At 49.2% G+C, this 22,849-nt stretch overlaps 4 protein-coding genes across 5 annotated transcripts; 2 read left to right on the top strand and 2 right to left on the bottom strand.

The window, feature by feature from the left end:
• The first annotated feature begins 271 nt into the window (after positions 1–271).
• Positions 272–3,527, top strand: golph3b (golgi phosphoprotein 3b). Its single transcript, XM_067249984.1, has 4 exons — positions 272–625; positions 1,102–1,233; positions 1,419–1,533; positions 1,633–3,527. Exons 1-4 carry the CDS (start codon positions 416–418, stop codon positions 2,055–2,057), a joined length of 882 nt encoding a protein of 293 aa, XP_067106085.1. The 5' UTR covers positions 272–415; the 3' UTR covers positions 2,058–3,527.
• A 108-nt stretch (positions 3,528–3,635) lies between these two features.
• Positions 3,636–4,758, bottom strand: pmaip1 (phorbol-12-myristate-13-acetate-induced protein 1). Its single transcript, XM_067251022.1, has 3 exons — positions 4,651–4,758; positions 3,909–4,524; positions 3,636–3,719 (listed from the first exon to the last, which is right to left on the bottom strand). The coding sequence occupies exons 1-2, from the start codon at positions 4,661–4,663 to the stop codon at positions 4,391–4,393; spliced, it is 147 nt and encodes a 48-aa protein (XP_067107123.1). The 5' UTR covers positions 4,664–4,758; the 3' UTR covers positions 3,636–3,719; positions 3,909–4,390.
• A 2,464-nt stretch (positions 4,759–7,222) lies between these two features.
• Positions 7,223–13,254, top strand: pstpip2 (proline-serine-threonine phosphatase interacting protein 2). Of its 2 annotated transcripts, XM_067250430.1 has the most exons (14): positions 7,223–7,580; positions 8,238–8,338; positions 8,817–8,891; positions 9,292–9,326; positions 9,438–9,544; positions 9,784–9,846; positions 10,604–10,702; positions 11,539–11,584; positions 11,677–11,756; positions 11,846–11,944; positions 12,106–12,202; positions 12,438–12,522; positions 12,620–12,654; positions 12,737–13,254. In XM_067250430.1, the coding sequence occupies exons 1-14, from the start codon at positions 7,548–7,550 to the stop codon at positions 12,790–12,792; spliced, it is 1,011 nt and encodes a 336-aa protein (XP_067106531.1). In that variant the 5' UTR covers positions 7,223–7,547; the 3' UTR covers positions 12,793–13,254. The 2 variants fall into 2 exon arrangements, with proteins under 2 accessions (XP_067106531.1, XP_067106532.1); XM_067250431.1 differs by lacking the exon at positions 9,784–9,846 and having other exon boundaries at positions 7,227–7,580.
• Positions 13,255–13,878: 624 nt separating this feature from the next.
• dhx29 (DEAH (Asp-Glu-Ala-His) box polypeptide 29) lies at positions 13,879–22,699 on the bottom strand. Its single transcript, XM_067249933.1, has 27 exons — positions 22,492–22,699; positions 22,187–22,260; positions 21,846–21,959; positions 21,617–21,746; positions 21,379–21,512; positions 21,079–21,231; positions 20,821–20,947; positions 20,419–20,589; positions 20,163–20,331; positions 19,947–20,067; positions 19,131–19,778; positions 18,811–18,954; positions 18,524–18,700; positions 18,235–18,375; positions 17,749–17,893; positions 17,517–17,637; positions 17,228–17,312; positions 17,043–17,131; positions 16,779–16,907; positions 16,388–16,463; positions 15,620–15,844; positions 15,358–15,494; positions 15,182–15,272; positions 14,820–15,110; positions 14,547–14,678; positions 14,350–14,446; positions 13,879–14,217 (listed from the first exon to the last, which is right to left on the bottom strand). Exons 1-27 carry the CDS (start codon positions 22,658–22,660, stop codon positions 14,162–14,164), a joined length of 4,146 nt encoding a protein of 1,381 aa, XP_067106034.1. The 5' UTR covers positions 22,661–22,699; the 3' UTR covers positions 13,879–14,161.
• Positions 22,700–22,849: the final 150 nt, after the last annotated feature.

The following is a 22,849-nucleotide window of genomic DNA, read 5'->3' as shown; positions in this document are numbered from 1 at the left end:
AGCATAATGCAATTAGAGCAGCGCATATTGGTCCTAACCTAGACGTAGGGTGCATCTTTGTAGGGTTATATACACCAGAGTATGTCTATCCATATCCAAGATCCTAAAGTATTTCATTTGAAGACTCAGTGTATTCCTAACCACTTTAAAAAAAACTTGCCTTTCAAACTCAGTCTGCCACCGTGCGGTGTGAAGAATACATTACAGAAGATCCACAACACGTCTAAGTTTGACGTAACCATATCCTGCCATGTTGGTTGGTCCAGGAAGTGCTATCGAAGTGGATAAATCTTGTTGCCGAGTGAATGTCTTTTTGGTATTCAATACCCTACATATAACCGTGATATCTGAGACTTATTGAATTTTGGTGGTTTCAAGCTCTTTACATACAACTGCTGTCAGAACGTGCATTAGGATGGCTTCTTTAACGCAGAGAAGTTCGGGCCTGGTGCAGAGGAGAACCGAGGCCACCCGGAATGCAGCTGCCGATAAGGACAGAGTGCCTGGCGAAGAGGATGAAGAGCAGCGACGCGGAGAGGAGGAGGAAGACGACCAGGGAGATTCAAAAGAAACCAGACTTACGTTGATGGAAGAAGTTTTGCTGTTAGGATTAAAGGATAGAGAGGTGTGGTGTTTTGTTGACTTGTTAGACAAGCTAGATAGACACTTTAGAGGGCAGTAACAAGGCTAACATTAGCTAGCTAGCAAGGAATTACGCGTAGCCTACAGCACCTAGCTCTAGCACTAAGAACACCAGCTGCTGTGAAAGAAAGCACTACAAATGCTACCCTGGTAACTAGATAAGACTTACGTCAACAATAACTGCACTAACAATACTAATACCATTGGTAAAACATATAGCAAACGCTCGTCGAATGACGTTGCTAAGGTAAATGCTAAACTACAGACGTGAGCTCACTCAGCCACTTAATGTTAGCTTGGTAGCTAGCCTATCTCGCTAACGTTTCAATTTGATCACATAATATGCTGTTGTTTTTGCCAACTGCGTGCCTGGTTTCTTATTCAGCAACAACTCCTAACCCATGGTCATGTTGTCACAGTATTTTATTTGACCTAGGGACTGTTATTATTTCCTGATAGGGCTATACATCTTTCTGGAATGACTGCATCTCGTCCGGGCTGCGCGGCTGTATGTTGATCGAGTTGGCTCTAAGGGGACGGCTACAGCTCGAGGCCTGCGGCTTACGGAGGAAAAGTCTTCTGGCTCGGAAGGTAGGCCTTCTTGCATTATGATAGATGCCTGTTTGGTGGTAGCACTATGCTGATAACTGATATCTTTCGAAACAGCTGTGTGCATGTGAGGGTAGAGATGAGAATGTGAAAATAAGTAAACTAGGCCTAGAGACAAAACGATCTCCACTTGTGTGGAGAAACCAACTGAGTGTGTCTGCCTGCAGGTGATATTCAAGTCCGACTCGCCCACGGGAGACATGCTGCTGGACGAGGCGCTGAAGCACATCAAGGAGACCCAGCCTCCTGAGACTGTGCAGGGCTGGATAGAGCTGCTGAGTGGTAACAACACTTGACATTCACCTTCAATTGTAAATGTTCCATGACAAGTACTGGAATGAATGAAATTAAACAATAATAACTCCCCCCCCCCCCCCCCAGGAGAGACTTGGAACCCCCTGAAGCTGCACTACCAGCTGAGGAACGTGCGTGAGCGTCTGGCCAAGAACCTGGTGGAGAAGGGCGTGCTCACCACTGAGAAGCAGAACTTCCTGCTCTTTGACATGACCACCCACCCGCTCACCAACAACACCATCAAGCAGCGCCTGGTCCGCAAGGTCCAGGAATCGGTTTTGGAGAAGTGGGTGAACGACCCCCAGCGCATGGACAAGCGGGTCCTGGCACTGATCCTCCTGGCCCACTCGTCGGACGTGCTGGAGAACGTGTTTGCCCCCCTGCTGGACGAGCAGTACGACCTGGCCATGAAGAGAGTGCGGCTGCTACTGGAGCTGGAGCCAGAAGCAGAGAGCACCAAGCCCAATGCTAACGAGCTCATGTGGGCCGTGGTGGCGGCCTTCACTAAATGATGTTTGTCTGAGCCTGGAACTGATGACCTGCTGGCTTGGGAAGCTGGACTGGTCCTGGTTGTAAATCACATGCTGGCGCTAGAACGCTAGACCAATCATAAACACTGATACGGACTGCAGTATCCATAACCCTCTGTGATGGCTGCCGTGCCACACTGCCATGATTGGCTGATAATGATGGTGGAGGGACGTTACAGTGACGATGATGATAATGATGATGACAATGTAGTGGTCAGGATCCTGGCTTCAGGGGTCGTGAGTGACCTCCCTGTGGGTGTCACAGTCTTGACCTTCAATATGTGGATACTGTAGCTGGGACGCGTGTCTGTAGCTGGGACGCCTGTCTGTAGCTGGGACACGTGTCTGTAGCTGGGACACGTGTCTAGCTGGGGCGCGTGTCTGTAGCTCGGAACGTGTGTCTGTGTTCCACCAAGCAGATCATAGCCAGTCTATAGAAGATCCTACATGAGCATTGTTGTTTGGGTTTTTTTCTATAACTTTCTGACACTTTGAGAAAGGTGTGTTATTAGGCATGGGTGATTCTGTTGTAAATTATAATTAATGCTTAGTCCTTGTCTCTAAGCTGTTTTGCACTTTGGGCAAATTGTCATGTTGAGATGGGTTTATGGCTGGTTGATGACCTTGTTTGTACAATTGAAATATACAGGGTTTAAGACTAATCTAGGCCTATTTCTGATCACCATGATTTCCAAGACACCAAATAATTCTCTCACACGTTTGATCCAACTTGACAGCCCTATTGTCAGCCCTGTCGTAGGCTCTGTGGTGGCTGCTCCTCTCCAGAGTCCCAGGGAATCCCCTGCAGCTCCTCCATCAATCCCACTGCTCTTCTCTGCCACACATGGTCCCCATGCAGGCCTCCTCTGCATCAGTCACCACTGTCAGCTGCCACCTGTCTTGTAAGCCTGTGTTCAGATCAAACTTGGGGAAAGTGGGCTCGGAAAGTGGAACGAAATGGTGTGAACTAACCTCCCCCCCCCCCCCCCCCCCCTTGAAATATTTTATGTTTTCTGCCATATTTATGTTTTACTTTCTACTGAGACTGTTTTTACCGCTTTCATGTCTGTGATCCAGAAAACATCCCCAAAAAGTAGCTTCTTTTGTACGCCCTTCTCTGTTCGTGTGTTTGCTCCGGCGGTGTCTGCCGCTCTGTGGACTGCACTGCTCTGTGGACCGCACTGCTCTGCTGCGCTCCAGGGCTGCATACAGGAGAGCGCTGTGATGACTAACAGTCTACACAGTGTACCAGTGAGGCATGATGACAAGTCCCAGCATGCTCCTGCAGAAGCTGCCGTCCCTCTGGTGGAGGCCTGTACCAGTATGGTCATGTGATATTAAAGGGATTTCTGTACCCCTCTTGTCTGCTTTTACGTGACCACACAATAAAGAGTGGATCATTGAAGTGCCTGAACTCAGCACTGTGAGGCTATCCTGTCATTCCTTCACTGTCTCGCAGAATGAGCTCTCCCGTTTCAATACAACATTTGAGAAGTGTCAAGAAAGTCCTAAGAGAAGCCTGTCCTTGATCTAGGCACAGATGTGGAATAAGACTCAAGTGTTTGGACACTGTTTAATATACAAGTGTATATCATAATTACATAAACGCAGATGAAATTTGTGTACAAGATCATGCATCTGTGTCTGACATTTACATTTAGTCATTTAGCAGATGCTCTTATCCAGAGCGACTTACAGTAAGTACAGGGACATTCCCCCCGAGGCAAGTAGGGTGAAGTGCCTTGCCCAAGGACACGACGTCATTTTGGCATGGCCGGGAATCGAACTGGCAACCTTCGGATTACTAGCCCGCTTCCCTAACCGCTCAGCCACCTGACATGAGGCATTGACCATGCCAGTGAAACAGCACATGGCATGGTTGGAAGAAGCTGGATTGCATCTTGTGTGATTACGTCATACTTTGTGCTTAACAACACAGCAGTCTGCAGAAGGCTAGTCCTTAAACGCATGCCCATGTAGACTTCCTCCAGGCATGGTAGCCTACATCCACGGGAATGGGGTCCAGTTAGGTTCAGGGTTTCCAGTAACCCACTAGTCTGTCAGCACAACAGTCTGACCCTCACTGTTTCACGGTTCAGCCAACATGGCGTCCATTCAGCCCTGCTTTAGGAACGGTAGATCTGGTAGGCTGTCCTCTCCTCCGTCCATTATGAATGGCGCAAATGCGCCAACACGGTACGGGTCTCCAATAGTGACCAATGCAATTCCATCACTATCTCCAAGTTAGCCGTTACTTTTCAGGCTCTCTGCAACTGAACGTCATACAAGGACGCTGCTAATGAGGATATCATATTTCACTTGACTTTGATCAGGTTCTTGTAGCTATTCATTAGTATCTCCAGCAGCTTGTATCTCCAGTTGACCGACCACTCCAGGCTGTCGCCGATGTTACGCAGCTGATGAGCACAGGCAATAGCGGTAGTTAGATCTGAAGAAAATGATACAAGTAAGGTTTAGACATGTTCTGTCAGAAAGATTGTTGTTATATATTGTTAAATAAACATAGCTACTTATAATTTTGTTACTGAAATTACATCTGGGTCCCGAGTTTTACCTGTGTTGGTCATTTTTATTACGCACGGTTGAACTTCAGATTAAGTTTTGTGTTGACTGCAGTATGCAGTACACTACTACGTTCCTTGTGTCTGTTTATATAGGTCCGTGTGGTTTCACAAGTAGAGCAACTATATTCTAATGATAGTCTCTCAGTTTATATAGCTTCGGTGACGTAAGGCGAGGTCCCAGTTCCTCCTCCTCGCGGGCTAGGCAAGCCTTTACAATGTTTACACACAAACTCCCCGAGTGAGTCGCAAGGGTAAAATAGAACACAGAGATTTTCCACGAATTAAATCAATGACTTGTTTGTGTGATACAGAATAGTCACTGCCACTGATCATTCCAGTGCTCACATGCTATCAGAGAACATCTGGAGGTGTGTGTGTGAGAGTGGGATTCAAGCCTCAAACCATGAGTAATTAGACATCTGTAATTATACATTGGAGTAGGGGTATTCATAAATGAAACAAAAAATGAAACACAAATAACACAACTGCACAAATATGAAGTCATTAAAATCCAAGGAATGAATGGACTGAGAGGTTAACTAGAGGACTGCCATTCCTGACCCAGACTCAAAGACAATCAGCTATGTACTTTGTACAGCCAGAGGTGACAGTTACAGGAACCCAGATACAGGTGTGAACAAAACATGTTGTGAGATGATGTTCTGCTACAGTCCAGGAAAAAATGAGTCTCTGCATGCTTATATAAACCTGTTGTAAATACATTAGGATTGCTCAATGTACAATTTGCTTGATAGACTGATAAACAGTATCACAAAAGTGGACGCGAGTGTTGTTGAAATGTTGATGACAGGAGCGCTGAGGAGACATGAGCCTGTCCCTATCCTAGACCCAGGGTTTGGGTGATAAGCTGTTTGAACACAGTAACTAGTACAGAGAGATAACATCATATCAACAATGTCATACTGGACGATATAGATGACATACATGACATGTAGATAGGTACAGCAGTCAGCAGTTAGAGCATTTCACTGCAGATCAAGAGGTTGTTTCAAATCCCCCTCTGTCGTCGCTGTAGATAAAAGCGCTTGCTAAATAAATACATTATTGGAAATGAATATATTATGTACCTTTTGAACAGAGTGGCCCTTGCCTTCTGACACCACTGGGATTTTTTAAAGCTCTATCCTGCTTGCCTAACTTCATTTTTGCTATTCACATTGCTTATTTGCCCTATATATATGTCAATATAATTATTGTACATCAGCAATAGCAGTGCATACCGTCAGCACTTTATATACTTAGATTCTTCTGTAATTGTACATATGGATTTTACCTGAACACTTGAATTTCCTTCAGGAAAAATAATGCAAAGTTAATCTAATTAAATGGAATAGATTTTAACAGAATTCAGAGAGAGAGAGAGAGAAAGAGAGAGATCAGGTCTAAATGTGATACACCTCTATCCTATTTTTTGTAATTTTTTTGGCAGAAATTACATGTGTTTCCTCAGACAACACCATTGTTTACAATTATCCTCATCATACATGTATATGTCTACAGAGTACAACTGTTCAACTAACGTGCTGCGGTAAACAAAAGACAAGGAAACTCCCTGTTTTACTACTCCTGGTCCAGAGACTGGCGCAGGCAGACATGTTGTTGCATGTCTTGGTGAGGGTGTGGTACTGTACAGTCCTGCTGATAGTGCTCCTGCCATGCCAGTCACCTGACTAGAATGGGCCTTCTCTACTCTCGCCATCACCGTAAGACTCACATTATCTTATCTAACCTGAGTCCGACCATGTTTTATTATCCGAAACACCTGTTTAGATTTTCCAGGATGTTTTTAGATAGTGTGTGTGGGGGGGGGGGGGTTTGTGTGTGTGTGTGTGTGTGGAAGCAAGAGAAGGGGGCAATAACATCCTTCATATTGTTATCAAATATCTTGTTTGCCCAGCCAACAACAACAACAGCCTAGCCTACATCCTTCTGTCTGACATTGACTATCATGCTCTGACAGTAACAGAGGCTCTCGCCCATAGTGCAGCTTTGAATAATGAATCAATACAAAAAGGAAGTGGATTCTGAATTCAATGTAGCTTTCTCAGATTTTTTGTTGTTGTTGCTTCCTCATTTTTTTCAGTTCTGGCAGGCAGATTACGCCATGATTACCTGTTTTGTCAACATGCCTACATTGCTACACCGCAGCATGTGGATATTTTTGGGAAGTGCCAACGCCAAATGCCAAAGAGAAGTTATACCTCTCCATATCTTCTTGTTTTTACACACTCAAACCACTAGGTGACAGCACATACAACCTAATCCTAATGCAAAGCCGTGAACCTTCGCCCGCTTGATAAGGGAAGTCATATTTAAAAATTATCTCACCACTTAATGTCCCATTATTAAGGGCTGAATAGAGGTAGAGGTAGTTATAATCTTTAATTAGTGACGAAGAAATTATTCAACCCAAACAAGAACCACGTGCATTAACGTTGATAAAACATCTGTATTTGACCTCCATGACCTGGTTCTTGGCGATCCTGACACGCAAATGATCGAAATCTAAGTAGCCTACATATCGCCACGCACAGCTGACTGGGGGAGCATTTGAGGACGCGGAAAATTAGGAAATAGGACAGTGCAGTCGGTTGGGTAGACGGAGGTCATTAAAGGACGTCGACTATGTCAACAGAAGTTTATTTTGCTAAAAAATTCCTTGTGACCCTGCCTGCGATTATGAAAGGTTGAGAAGCGGAACAAGCGAGCGTAAAACATCTTTATTTCTCATGCACAAGTCGTGGCGTCTCTCTCCCTCTCTTCGTGCGGGGCGGACTTTAAGCAAACCAAGTTTCCTGCCCCGTAAACTCGCAGCATCAGTTCTTCCTCTCATTGCTGAGGAACTGTCGCCCTGATTTCGTTCACCATGAGAGACCTTCACTTTAAGGACAACTTTTGGGTATGTGGTACATTGTTTAGTATACTTTTGTGTGTTGTGCACAAAAACACACAAACACACACTCAGCGTGGGTAACCTGTTCATTTATATAACATTAAGAGATTAGAGGGTGCGTCCTGTGTGTGTCTACTTGTTCACACTGTAAAGCTGGATTCTGACGGGGCTGGCTGTCCTACATCATACTCAACGCATATGAGCGTGAGGGTTATTCTGGCAAGGGTTTAAGAGTGCCTGGAGGATCACTCTTTCATTTCAGGCTAATGTTCAGTGTCCATTTTACCTGTAGGTTTCTCTGTCTGTAGATGTAAATGTCGTTGTGTAGGTAAATATCCGTGTAGATATCTCTGTGAGTAGGTCAATCTATGCCCATATATTTCTCTATGTAAGTGCTTATTGTAGGATCAGAATCAAAAAGGGGTTTAATCACCATGAAAGTTTGCAAAGACAAGGAATTTACTTTGTCAGGAAGGTGCATACGTTCAACATATAGGAATAGATCTTAAATAAGTGGTGTAAGTTTAAACAAGTCTAAAACTATACTAACGGAACAAAGTCTAACTAACTAATAGTAACTAATACTAAGGGGAGAGGTATGTAAAATATGCAAGTGTTTCAGGGTGTAGAGATATAGTGTGTTACCCCTCCCATTCATGTTAGAACACAGAGCTGACCTGTACGGCAGGATACGATGCCATCATACAGCACCTCACCGACGGCAAGAGGACCTGCAAGGAGGTGGAGGACTTCATGAAAGCCAGGTGAGCTCCGAATGCTGCCATGACCTGTGTAGACACAAGAAATGGCGGGATGCCACTGGACAATTTCCATGTTTATCTATCTGCTCAATCGAACAGACAGACAGAGAGCCAGACAGCTATCCAACCAGACCTTTATTTAGGTAGGCTTTGTTGTGCCTTAGTCCAGTGAATGGTCCAGTCAGTTCTGCTGCCTGGTAGCTGAACAGATCAGGGTTAACAGTCCAGGAAACTGCTGCTGTGTGCTCTGACTGTGTAAGCAGGACTTAACAGCACGTGTGAGAAGTGTGAAATCTGCTATTTCCTCGTTCTTAAACATGAAAGCAAAGCACTTTTCACATGACAAGATTTGACATTCCACCATTTCAGATGACCGTGTGCTCTGTTTTCAATCAATAAACCTTCTCCTTCGCGGGGTCATCAAATCGCTTCACCCGCAGTGTGTGTAAATAAGCTGTAAATGTTTGTGTATGTATTTCAGAGCAGCTATAGAGGAAAAGTATGCCAAAGAGCTGCTGGGTCTCTCCAAGAAAGTGTGTGGACACAATGAGATGAAGTAAGTTTGTTTGCATGGGTCTTCTTCTTTGTTCATTCAGGCAACTCGTCTGGTATATTTGGCCATCTTATGTGTCGTGAAGGGTGTGTTTGTGGAGCTCTGATTGGTCTCAAAAGCTCGGCAGCTGGCAAGACAGTGTAAATTCTGTGTTCTGTGTTGGTGCTTGATGCCTTCCACTCGGGGACGGGGTGGAGAGGAGGAGGAGGAGTGTGGTCAGCAGGAACTACTCTGAAGTACACAATGTGCCCTCAGTGTTTGATGCCTTAAGTACATGAGGGGGTGGGGGTGAGAGGGGGGGAAGCACAACACAGACGAGGAAGCCCAGAGAAAGATGCTAGCTGACAGGACGCCTGCATGTGACAGGCCTGTGACGTCGCCATGTTTGTGTTTGTTTGCTCAGCACGCTGAAGAGATCCCTGGACATGTTCAAACTGCGTGAGTGTTTCCATTTCATGGATCAGGAGACATCATTCTTGGTGGTTGCGTCAGCTGCATGGTGAGGAGCACTTTAATCTTGGCTGTGTGTGTGTGTGTGTGTGTGTGTAGAAACAGAGCATGTGAGCCTGTCCCACCTCACTCTGGCCCAGACCATGCGGGAGGAGGCACGGAGGTTGGAGGACTTCCGGGAGAGACAGAAGGAAGCACGGAAGAAGGTACTCTTTGCAAAAAGCAGGTCCCTATATGGTCATTACGGTCACTCTGTGCCTCCATCAGGTCAAATATAAGGTCATGGCTTTCACCGCTGATTGCCATAGACACCCCACTCTCTAGTTGGGTGCCTCAGCTTGTTGCAAGCTCAGTTGTCACAGCCAAACTAACAGTCTAATGGTTGATGGTGACTTGGGTTTGACCTCCCAGAGGCAGCTGATTTGTTGGTGATGTGTGTTCTCAGGTGGAACAGCAGATGGATGCTTTTCACAAACAAAGAGCCACACAGTTCAAGAAGACCATGGAGGTGAGCTGCCGGCTCAACCCGGCCACCTCTGTCAGCTTAAGAGCTGTTGGGTAGCAGCAAGTTCAAATGTTCTAGCAGCCGCTAGGCTAATTATTGCCAGTCAGGCCGATTCCTGGCAGGCTAGCTTCAGAGATGGGTTACTGGGCCTATAATGATCCTCCTTTGTCCTGTATAGAGAAGAACAGTCACTTTGATAGTGGAGGAAGTGAAAAGGCACAAGGATGACTGTTTTAAAGAGGAAGTCAGTTTTTGAGAACAAACTAATGCCATGTTATAAGCACTTAAAAGAAAGGTCGAGCTTCCCCAGGGAAACAGTATTGTCATCTGTGAGTCATGGTACCATGGGAGTCGGGTGGCTGAGTGGTGAGGGAATCGGGCTAGTAATCCGAAGGTTGCCAGTTCGATTCCCGGCCGTGCAAAATGACGTTGTGTCCTTGGGCAAGGCACTTCACCCTACTTGCCTCGTGGGGAATGTCCCTGTACTTACTGTAAGTCGCTCTGGATAAGAGCGTCTGCTAAATGACTAAATGTAAAATGTACCATGCCAACGGCCAGTTGAACATTAGGCTTGCTCCAGTCGTAATGCCTTGCTGCAAGCCAGGTCAGCTGACATGAAAAACATATAGTCAGACCATTGGATACTCACATCTGTTGAGACAATGTTTACTAGGAAGGGAGACCTAGGAAGTACCATTGAACTGCCCCCCTTTCTGCTGACTGTCCGTGCCCCCCCTTCCCCCACAACCACCACCAACAGACAAAGAAGACCTATGAACAGAAGTGTCGAGACAGGGAGGAGGTGGAGCAGAACATGAACCGCAATGCAGGCACCACCAACACCAAGCTACTGGAGAAGGTACCGTAGCCTCTAGCCACCTAGCAGCTAGAGAAGGTACCGTAGCCTCTAGCCACCTAGCAGCTAGAGAAGGTACCGTAGCTTCTAGCCACCTAGCAACTAGAGAAGGTACCGTAGCTTCTAGCCACCTAGCAACTAGAGAAGGTACCGTAGCCTCTAGCCACCTAGCAGCTAGAGAAGGTACCGTAGCCTCTAGCCACCTAGCAGCTAGAGAAGGTACCGTAGCCTCTAGCCACCTAGCAGCTAGAGAAGGTACCCTGGGTCCTAGTTGGCCCGAGCTGGTTTGGGGCTGGAACCACCCTTTGTGATGAGAGCTCTGCCAAAATGTCTCCTGGGACAAGGGTTAGACAGCTTCTTTCTTTCTTTGGTCTGAAGAAAGAATTTTGACTGGAGAGAAAAGATACTTGGGTTCCAGGCTTAGATTGTCATAGCGCGTGTTAAACTATACCAGCCTATTAATATTTATTGCAACTGTCATGTGCTTCATGCCTACAATAAGTTCTGCTAATTGGGGTAAAGAGGAAGAGTAGACAGAGAGAGAGACAGAGAAAGAGAGAGAGACAGATACAGATACAGAGAGAGACAGATACAGAGAGAGACAGAGAGAGAGAGACAGAGAGAGAGAGACAGAGAAAGAGAGAGACAGAGAAAGAGAGACAGAGAAAGAGAGCGAAAGAGCGAGAGAGAGCGAGTGAGAGAGTGAGAGAGAGAGAGAGAGAGAGCGAGAGAGCGAGAGGAGACGAGGCTAAAAACAGCGACGTTCTCACTGGGGCTGAGATAGAGATGAGAAGAGATGCATAGCGAGTTTTTTTTATGTTTGTGCTTGTCTGTTTCAGCTGTACACTAAAGCCCAGCAGGCCAAACAGACAGCAGAAGAAGCCGGTGAGAGACTCAGGAACATCAGGCCATTTAGCCAGTCCAGAGTGTTCTTGAGTGTGTTTCATAATGATGTTATTTCCTCTCTGGGCTGGCAGACAAGATGTACATACAGAATGTGTCGGTGTTGGGGAAAATCCAAGATGACTGGCAGAAAGAGCATGCCAAGGCCTGTGAGGTAGGGGCTGAATGTGTGTTTTGCTGTGTGCAAGTTAAGTGGTGTATGTGTGTGTCTGTGAGAAGGTACAGAGGTGTGTGTCTGTGCAGGTATTTGAGAAGCAAGAGGTGGAGAGGATCAGTACTCTGAGGAACATGGTTTGGACCCACCTGAACCATCTGTCCCAGCAATGTGTCACCAGCGACGAGGTAAACACATGCACACACACATACACACACACACACACACACCAGTACATTCCTACAGCCACATTTGAGAAATATGCTGCAATCCAATTTCAGTTTCTAGTTTCTATTACTCCATGCACATAAGCTGGGGAAGCATGTTAATAATACACGTGTGTGTTTAGCTCTATGAGGAAGTGAGAAAGTCTCTGGAGCAGTGTGACATCCAAGAGGACATTGGACACTTCATCAACCTCCGCAGAACAGGGCACAACCCTCCAGGTAGTCTATCGCTCTCTCTGCTCTCTCCTCTAGACATATAAACCTACAGGATCTCTCTCTCTCTCTCTACTCTAGAGATATAAACCTCCAGGTAGTCGCTCATTGTTGCTCTCTCCTCTACAGACACACAACTCCAGGTGCTCTTTCTCTTCATGTTTCCACTAGAGAGATGCACTGCTCAAATACTCTCAGCTTCTCTATCTTGTTCGTCTAAACCATAACAATGTTCCCCCAGCTCCTGTCCTCTATGAGAACTTCTATAGTGGGCAGAGATCCACAGGCCCATGCCCCTCCCCCAGACAGCCTCCTCCAATCAGTAGGTGGGTGACATAGGAACAGGAAGTAAAAGAAGACAGAATCTGATGTAATATTTGAATTTTCTGAACTTCTGGCTGTGTCTGGCTTGTGTTTGTGCAGGAGGGGACCTTTGCCTGATCCTTTGAACAATGCTGGTAAGTTTACATTATAATTAGTCTACATGTTTCCATGAAAATGCCATAGTCCACCTTATAACAGAATGTTTCTCTCCTCTAGGGGATGTGGTCTACGCCACAGTCCAGGAACCAGGATACAGCCTGCTACATTACTAGTACACACACGCACCCAGACACTGATACATGCACACACATACGCATGCTTGCACACACATATCTGCACACTGGTTCACATTCCTCACCAGGTCATGAATTAAGTCACCCTGATAAAACTAGACACAGAGCATAGACAAAACAGACTTGTCCGTGGTTGAGCTTGTCCTTATGACTGTGTTTAAACAGTCCAAGAGGTGTTAGTGGGGATAAAGACTGTGTGTGTGTAAACATCATCACATCAGCAGTTCTGTAGAGGAAACACCCATGAACATTCCTTCGAACAAGTCTGTGATCAGTTACTGATCCAAGGTCACCAGGAAGTTTTCTACCAGGTCTTTTATTGACCTTAGGTTTGTTCCAGGAACTGTGATGCATTCAGGGTTAGAGCTACACAGCTATACTATGATGCGTCATACAGATGGAATGTCTATTTATTTTTTAATTAAAATATGGTTGAATATGTATTTTTGTTGTGGCTTCATTTGTATATACTATGTGTTCCCTTCACAATTGGAATCAAGTGAGACCTTGTACTTCTGCTGTGTCATCTTGTTGGCTGTTCTGCAGTGTCGAGCCAGCTCTCCTCCTATTCAGTGTTTACTTCCTTTTTCGTGTTTGGTGGCATGCAGCAGGCATGACTGGCATTGTGTTCCCTGGGACTGTCGTCAAATACCGTCGTTTCAGTGACCAGGGCTTTCTTCTGCAGCGAAGGAAATGTGTGGTCTCAACACGTACCCCCTTACACAAGCAAAGTATCATCATTCTATTAACTCTCAGCCACACACACACAAACAGTACAACACTGTCAAACTGTCTCACCCTTTCCACACTCAATACACAGACAAAATGTACAGAGGAAGTTACAAAGAGCGTTTCTAAAGCGTGAAGCTTTCCATCACAGACTCTTGTGGTTAATACATCAGCTTCCGTCGGAATGATGACATGGTCAGGGAGGTCCGAGGTGGACACAGAACTGACTCAGATGGACTGTAAAACATCTCCTTGGACCGTACTGAATAAAGCTGTTTGAGGCCCAGCAACTGCAGGTACATGTTCAGTGAACAAGAAAGGAAGCTGCATTTGAAATTGAAACCGTTTTATTTTCCTCCAAGGCTCGAACAATATTCACCATAAGAACAAGCCAGTCAGCCTTGTTCTCTGTGACCTGTCTGGATCTATGTATCTGGCAGACTCGGTGAAGGGAATATCCCAAACATCTGTTCTGTTGTCAGTTCATAAGGTCCATTTCATTATCTGTCTGTCCACCTCCAGTCAGCTAGCGTGCAACTAGCCAGCCCCGAGGCCCACAACTACGCCGACGTGTTCAGGCATGGGTCCGGGCCTCCATAGCAACAGCCCCTCCAAGAGGTCAATTGACGTTCTCCTTTTTGATCAGATCTATGATCAACTGGATGGTTTTCTCATCTGAAAGTGATACAGAAAGAAATCTGTTGAACCATAACATGCGCGCTAGACGAGAACCAGATGAAGAACCAGAAAGAGAAGGACCAGGAAGTAGGAAGGGACAGAAACAAAAAGGGGATTAAGATTATTTACCCTCCAGGTTCATCTTTGGGTTCTCTAGCTTCCTCTCCAGCAGGGAGTCCATCAGCTTCCTCAAGTGTTTGAAGATCACGCCTATCCTCACTGGAGCCTAACACACGACAACACCCTCATCATGTTCAAGAGCTCCAATCCATCCTCCCTTCCATCCACCCCTCCCCAATCCACGAAGCCGTGACCCTCTGACCAACCTGGAAGTGAATCCAGCTGTCCAATGAGATGAGGCGTTCTCGGTGCTGCACGTCGATGTCACCGCCAAACAGCAGCATGGGGAAGGGAGAGATCAGGGTGGTGTCTCTAAGGTAGATCCTGGAATACTTCACCTGCAACGCACGCACGCACACACACACACACCCGCGGGAGGGAGAGGAGATAACAGGGGTCTCTCAGGTATGTCCTAAGACACACGAACGGCAGGACGTTTTAACGTCGGAAAAGCCCTTCTCTCTCCCACCTACACACACCTTCTCCTGGTAGAGCAGCCAGCCGTGCGTCTGCAGGTGTCTGTTGACGGAGGAGGGGTGGACCTGCGCGCGTCCCTGGGGGGTCTCGGCGGTGCACACCGCCCTGTCCAGCACGTCCACGGCGGGCGTGACCAGCACCCGGCCCACGCTGTCATACAGGCCGGCCGTCACGACCGCCTTCAGCAGGCTTATCTGCTGCTGCCCCGGAGGGCCCTGGGCGGGGGGGGCCCTGGAGCGGGAGCAGCAGAACCCGGCCTGCTCCATCATCCTCATCAGCTCCTGCTTCACGTCCTGGAGCGGACAAGACACGGGTCAGAACCGGCGGAGATCAAAAACCGACTGCTCTTTGACGGCGATCGTACCTCGATGGTGAGAAGCGCGGTGCGATTCAGGAAGTGTTTCCTGCAGTAAGTCATCTCTGCTCTGGACCCCTCGGCACGGGAGTTCTTCCACCTGCAGAACAACACACAAGCTCAAAAAACCGCAGAGACCCTCAGGGAACCAGGGAGGTCTATCAGGAACAGTAATGGACTGGTACCCCAAGTAGGCGATGTAGATTGTCAGGTGATCCGAGTTGGCCAATGAGAGGGCAGCTTTAGCCAGGTTGGCTTCCTCCTTCCTGTTCATAGGTGTGGAAAATGGAGACTTCTCTGAGATAGCTGCTGCAATAGTAGCCTTTGAGGAACACACACACACACACAGTCAGTAAGTTCAAACATAATCACATTCACCAATCTTACATCTTACCAGTATGCGTACCAGATGGTGCAGTACCAGTAATGTCCTACAGGAGAACTCACTATGGGATCCAGGCAGCCCAGGATGGCGCCGAAGATGAGCATCTTTCCGATCTTGACGTTGACAGGCAGCGTGGCGAGGTGGTGCCCCAGGGGTGTGAGGGTGTGTGTGTCAGGGTGGCATGCCCCGATCTTGCGCAGCAGACTCAAGGCGTTGCTGACAGACTGGGGCTGGGGGGGGTCCAGCGCCCGTGACAGGAACACCTCGGGGGACCCGTACGCACATTTCTGAAGGGAGGGGGACAGCTGGTTAGGGGGGAAGGGGAGATGTATGCGGGTGTGTGTGTGGCTGTGTGTGTGAGAGAAAGTGTGTGCCTGTTTATGTGTGTGTGTGCATGTGTTCGTGTCTGTGTTTATGTGTCTGTGTTTATGTGTCTGTGTTTGTGCGTGTGTGTTTGTGCGTGTGACTGTATGTGCGACTGTGTTTGTGTGAGTGTGTGTGCGAGAGCGTGTGTGCGTATACCACAGATTAGTAACCCCCCATTATGACTACACAGCAGTGCAGACAGGGCGGTGCACAGGGCGGGGGTCAGACAGAGGAAGATGAGTGAGTGTGTGTCGTCGGTAGTGTGCGAGCGAATCGTTATGTGTGTGTGAGAGTTAGTGTTTGGGAGTGTGTGTTTGTTTGATGGGTGTGGGTTAAATAATCTTATGGTGAGATGCAAGTGAGTGGATGAGGCATATTGAGCAACATCTACTGAGGAAACCAGAAGGACACGTGTCTGCAGCTGGAGTGGAGAACAGGCCGACATGATATTGTTGTTTTTGTACCATTATGTGTAGACACAGCTCTTCCAGCGGTACCCTCAGTATCTCTGGTATAGAGTAGTCCATGAACGCCTGGAACCTGAGAGAGAGAGAGAGAGAGAGAGAGAGAGAGAGAGAAGATGGGGAGAGAGAGAGACAGAGAGAGACAGAGCAAGAGAGAGAGAGAGAGAGAGAGAGAGAGAGAGAGAGAGAGAGAGAGAGAGAGACAGACAGACAGAGCGAGAGAGAGAGAAGATGGGAGAGAGAGAGAGAGAGAGAGAGAGAGAGAGAGAGAGAGAGAGAGAGAGAGAGAGAGACAGAGCGAGAGAAGATGGGGAGGTAGGGATGCAGGCATGAGACGTGTTTAGGGTCACACAAACACACTGGATGTTGTCAGCAGACCCACTTTACACACCTGAACTTGGGGTAGAGTCTGAAGCAGAAGCCGCTGCGTACACGACCCGCCCTGCCCTGCCTCTGGAGGGCGCTGGCCTTCGAAACAAACGTCTCCACGAGAGAACTCATCTGACTGCTCTCATGGTACCTGGAGAACACAGAGGTTAGGCAGGATGGAACCAGGCCAGACCAGTCCAGGCCCGGGCTCTGTAATTATTCATTATCCCTGAATGATATATATGAATATGGATCTCATAAACTGTATATTTATGGTGTTTCCTACTTGTTTTCCTTGGTCTTTCCTGTGTCAATGACAAAAACCACGTCGGGGATGGTGACGCCTGTCTCAGCTATATTTGTTGACAGCACAATCTGGAACACAGTCCAAAACAAAAACTCACGTCGACATTTCAAATCTTCCTGAGCAGTTGGAAGTGCGGCCGTGTGCGACGCACAGAGCTGCCTTACCTTTCTGACGCCAGCGGGGGGCACTGTGAAAGCAGCAGCCTGGTCCTTGGATGACAGAGTGGAGTGCAGCGCCACCAGCTTGTACCTGAGGAGGGCAGCAGAGAGACACACCCAACCCTCATCACAACATCTCATGCTGCTCTTCTGTGGTTGTCAGTGAAAACACACACATCTGGGGGCAAGGGGGGGGGGGCAGGTGAAGAGAGAGAGAGAGATAGATTAAGACATGGGAGAGAGGAAGGGGGGAATGAAAAAGAGGGAGAGAGAGGAGACGAGGTGTGTTGGGTACCTGTCTTTGGAGCGGAACCTCTTGTCTGAGCTGAGCAGGTCGTAGAGCTGCTGGATGTGAGCCAGGCCTGGCAGGAACACCAGCACCGCCCCATCCAGCACTGCAAACTGGGGGGACTTATCTAACAAACAATCCAACACACAAACATCGTCAGAGCTGTCAGGGCCTCCGACCACCGGACCACGCCATAAGGGCTTGCTGTAGCAACGGCAGAGTGACAGGTATGTGTTACCCAGGTACTCCAGCAGGTCTAAAACCAGGTCCATGTTGATCTTGTTGGGGTTCATGTACTGCAGCGCGTGCCGGGTCCGCCCACTGAAGTGGTCCAAGTCTGGACCCAAGTCCCAGCCTGAGCCCGAATCCTTCACAATGAACTCCTGAGGAACACACGCACACACACACACACACACACACCAGCAGGTATGAGACGCAGATTGGAGAGGAGCTGGACACAGAGTTGGTACACACGAAGGGGGAGACAGGAAGGAGAGCAAGACTAATGCTGCTGGATTATTATGGTGCCAGCTCCTCTTCTTCCTGTTCATCATTCAGGATCTGAAAAATGAAGCAGGAGCAGAGAGGAGCCGCTACTAGTCCTGCCTCGCTGGAACTCGCATCATGACAAGCATGCCAAGAAGGATTGGAAGGATGAGGAGGAAGGAGGGGAGGAAGGAGGGGAGGTCAACAGATGGAGGAGGATGTTCATGTGGTCCCCTACCTGGTGCTGCTGGCTCTTGCCCCCCCTCAGGGTGACGGCCAGACTGACCTCCTCCTCCTCCTCCAGGATCTTCTGGCTGTACTCAGAGTCCTGTTCTAGAACATAGCCGGTCTCCTCCACAATGTCCTCCAGATGGAACACCTGCAGACACACACACACACACTTAACCATCACATACAACCTACAGTAGACTGTCGAAGCATTCATTCATTTCAATGTATTTGGGGTTCATTCAGTCACTTCCTCTTCATGCAGTCATCCCCGGATCACTCAGGTCATCTGGCCTCACCTCCACAGGGAAGGTTCTCCCAGGGATGGTGACCACCGGGCAGTGGTTGAAGTAGGCTGAGAACTTCTCACACTGGACCGTGGCGCTCATGAGGACCAGGTGCAGGTCCGAGCGGCGCTGGACCACGTCCTTCAGGATGGTCAGCAGGAAGTCAGACTGGACGCTGCGCTCATGGACCTGGGAGGGGGGGGGGGGAAGAGATGGTTTGGTTCCACTTCTTCTAGTGCCAAGCAATCATGTGTGTGTGAGTCATTGAGTCATTAGAGTGTGCGTGTGTGTTCTCCCACCTCATCGACGATGATGTGTGTGAGAGAGCTGAGCAGCGGGTCGTGCTGTAGCTTGCGGAGCAGGACCCCGGTGGTACAGTACAGCAGGCGGGTCCAGTCCCCCGCTCGGTTCTCCATCCGGATCTGGTACCCACACAAGGACGACTGCAACCACAACAGGATATGACATCACATACCGTAGGATACCATCACCATCAGGATATCATAGCATGATAAAGAACGATATTCTAGATCCTTCCGGCCTGCCCCTCCTCCACCTAGACCCAAGCCCCACTCCCCCCCAGATCAGGAACCTGACCCCTACCCCCCCGGTCTCAGACCTTGGCCCCGGGTCCGTCGTCGCTCCCCAGCTCCTGTGCCACTCTGCTGGCCAGGCTCATGGCGGAGATCCTGCGCGGCTGGGTCACCACGATGTTGCAGTGCTGCGCCACAGCGCCCGCCGTCAACAGCTCCTCCAGGATGAACTGGGGAATCTGGGTGCTCTTCCCACTGCCCGTCTCCCCGGACACCACCACCACGCGGTGGCGCTGCAGAGCGTCCAGCACGCGGCCGCGGTGCTGGACCACAGGAAGCTGCTCTCGCTCAGCCTGCAGGCGGCGCCAGAGGGCGGAGCCTCGCGATTTCAGGAGGAGGAGCTTGGAGGCCTCGGCTCTGCCCCCTTCCCTTAGGGACTTCCTCTCCTTCTCCTCCTCTTCCTCTTGCGGGGTAGCCAGGCTCTCCCAGGAGTCCTCCGGCTCCCCCTGGGCCTCGGGCTGCGTCCGGGTCCCGCCCTCCTGCCCGGCCTCCTGCCCGGGCCCCGAGGCCTGCTGCAGGCTCTGCTGCTGTTTGAGGCGAGTCAGCAGGCGGGCGATGAACTGGTCGCGGGGCTTGTTGGCCGCCGTGCGGCTCTGCTCCTCCTCGCGCTGCTCGCCGTCGCTCCACTCTAGCCACACCTCCCTGTACGTAGGGGGGAGGAGCTGGTGCACCGACTGGGGGAGGGGGGAGAGGAGGGGGGGCGGAGTAGGGGGAGAGAGATGAGATTAAAGGGGAGGTTAAAAAAAACAGAGAGTTCAAAGACAAAGACAGGTAGGCATTCGTCTTGGAAGCTGCATGCTGCACCTCCCCCCCCTGTGATATTGACAGTATACTGCACGCACCTGTCCCTTGACCAGGTTGTAGAGAGCCAGAGTGGCAGCCAGGTGTTGAGCCTGCATGCTGTCCTCTGTCAGGATGGTGGGACACACCTCCAACACATCCTCCAGCCTCTGGACACGAACCCTGGAACACACACACACACACAGGTCCTTACTGCAGACCAGTACACAACACACTCCCGACACACAAGACACACTCGCTCCGACACACACCCATACCTGCTGCGCCAGTATTTCCCAGCAGGAACCTTCTGGAAGGAGGGAGCGGGGCTCTTGGGCAGGTTCTTCCTCACCCAGTCGATCAGGAACTGTTTAGGAGACTTCCCCGTCCAGCTGCGAGCCGTGTAGTCAAGGTTGCGGATGTCCTTGGGCTCGTTCTTCTTCACTGCTGGAAAACACACACGCGCACACAAACATTAGACTGACAGGGACCATGTATAGATGCTACAGTAAAGTTACTATATCCGGTTGGTACCTTTCTCTGCTGGTGGGGGCGTGTCTTTCTGCTCAAACAGGCTGAAGAGGCCGTCCTTGCTGTCGGGGGCCGGGGCTGGGGCCGGGGCCGGGGGCTTCCTGTCCTCGCGGGGCGGGTCCACCACTTTCATGGCCGGGTTGAACATGGGGTGGGACTCCAGGGGCTTCATCTCTGAGATACGGAAACATCGGTTACATCTGCTATGACAGTACAGTCGATATGGGCATGGGCATAGCTCTACCGTATGGCATTTGACGCCAGACCAAGAGGTCACACGTTCGAACATCAGCCCCGTGTACCCCCCGATTTATTTATAGAAGTGTGATCTTGATTATATGTGTGTGCATACAGTATACATGTGAGAGTGAGTGTATGCACTGTGCGTGTGCAGGTGTGTGCTACCTTGCTGTATGACCCTGATGCGGTCCTGAGCAGTCCTCTGGCCTGCCTTGTCTCTCTTGCTCTTGGCAGCTGAAGCCATCTCCCTCGCATCGTACAGCTGGGCCGTCAGAACGAGGTACCTGTCGTTCTACACAGCCCAGTCACACCAACGTCACGGCAACGACAACACATTGACACCTCCGCATTCATAGCTCACATCATTTCAACAGGATGTTGGAATGTTAAGTGACACAACAGGTTCACGTCATCAGGGGTTACCGGGTCAAACTTCTGGTCCAGTTCGGGGTTCCGTGCTGCCTTTCCTCTCCCTTCCTCCTCCTCCTCTTCCTCCTCCTCCTCGTCTTCACTGGCCTGTTCAGCATACCTCAGGATCCACTCCTTCATACTGGCCCCCTCGTCCTTCTCTGACACCTGAAGCCATGGAAACACATATGGGCACCGACGTTCTAACCCTGTATACTGGACAGAAGATCTACTGTACAGTACACTACTGTAGGTGCACGACCTCTGCTGAGCTCCAGAACCAAAAAGATCAGACCTCCCTATTGGTCTACCTACCTTGGCCGGCTCCTTCAGGGGCTCTTTGGGAGCCTGAGGCACGGGGGGCTGGGTCTGTTGAGGAGGCTGGAACCGGGCCTTGGTCCTGTGGTTCTCCTCCTGCATCCGCTGGCTGAACCCCTCTGGGAGCTCCTCTGGGTGTATAGGGAGGGGGGAGGGGAGGGGGCAGACTCTGTGAGATCAGTTAGTGTACAATGTGGAATCATAGCTAGCGCTAACCATAGGTTATGTACTCTACCATCTTTAAGGTTCAGGCATAGCCAGTCAAGTGCCGAATGCAGATCCCCTCCATACAGCACGCTGCTCTTCATGGCCTCCTCGATGTGATCGGTCTTGAAGCTGAACTTCTGTAGCGCAGTGTACAGATCCTGCCAGACACAAGCAGAGAAGCGACGTCACACTGTAGTCACATCACCAAAGGGAACCGGGATCTGAGTATGGGAATGGCTGCCGTCTCTCTCTGTTACCAAGAGCTTCTTGTTGGTGAGGCGTCCTGACACGGCACCCTGGTCTCCGTTCTCCTGCCTGAACTCATTGATCAGCTTGATGATCTTCTTCTCCAGATCCGGCTGAATGACAACCTGGTGTTCCACACAAACAGCACAGCATGAATGTGCTGGTGATCATGGTGTTGGAACAGTTATCATTCGAGTTGTGCAGTTATAACAGGGTTGTGCAAGTATAATAGTGCTGTGCAGTTATGGTGTTATGAAGTTATGGTGTCTGTTTTAGGTTACTTCAAATGAAACACACTCCATAAAAGGGGGCACCTGTCTGTTTAGCGATCTGAACCTGCACAGTGACTTACTTTGAGAATGGACTTGTCCGAAACTCCCCCCGTGTCAACATGCGCTGTGTTGGTGAGACTGTAGGTCTTAGGACCTGGCAGAACGGAGCGAAACATTATTGTTGCATGTCAGTTCAATTCTGTGGTCCCCCACAGGGCAGTGAGGTAGCCTAAACAGTTAGCTCACCGGCTACGGGACACTTACTGAAACTTCTCCCAAACACAGCTGTAGTGCCGACACAGTCAAGTACTGGAAAGATGCCACCATGTAAATGCACAGAGGACCACTGGCAAAGCAGTCTCAATGGTCTCTTGCGATCTCATACCTTTGGGTTTGTTGTTGTCTTTCACTGTGGCTTTAGCAGGATTCGGCTTCTGTGGCAGTTTTCTTCCGGCGGAGGTGTCTGCCACGCCGTTTCCAGTTGCAGCAACGTTGCCCACTGCCGCCGGTGGAACCGGAGGGACCCCCGCTGCTTTCTTCTTTTTTCCACCCATTAAGATATGGTGCAAATACGGATCTAATGATCAATTCAACGGAAAACACATTGGTCGCTTTGGATGAAAGGCAACACACGTCCGTATGAGTTTGTAAATTGATCCTCAGTAGTTGCCGTAACGGAAGTGGTTCTTGGTTTGACGGATGAAGCTTTTTGGGTTGCCAGATACTTTATCATTAAACTTGTT

Source organism: Osmerus mordax, chromosome 14 (genome assembly GCF_038355195.1).
Source record: "Osmerus mordax isolate fOsmMor3 chromosome 14, fOsmMor3.pri, whole genome shotgun sequence".
Lineage (NCBI taxonomy): Eukaryota > Metazoa > Chordata > Actinopteri > Osmeriformes > Osmeridae > Osmerus > Osmerus mordax.
Note: the sequence above shows the minus strand (reverse complement) of the source record. Positions and strands in the feature narration are given on the sequence as shown.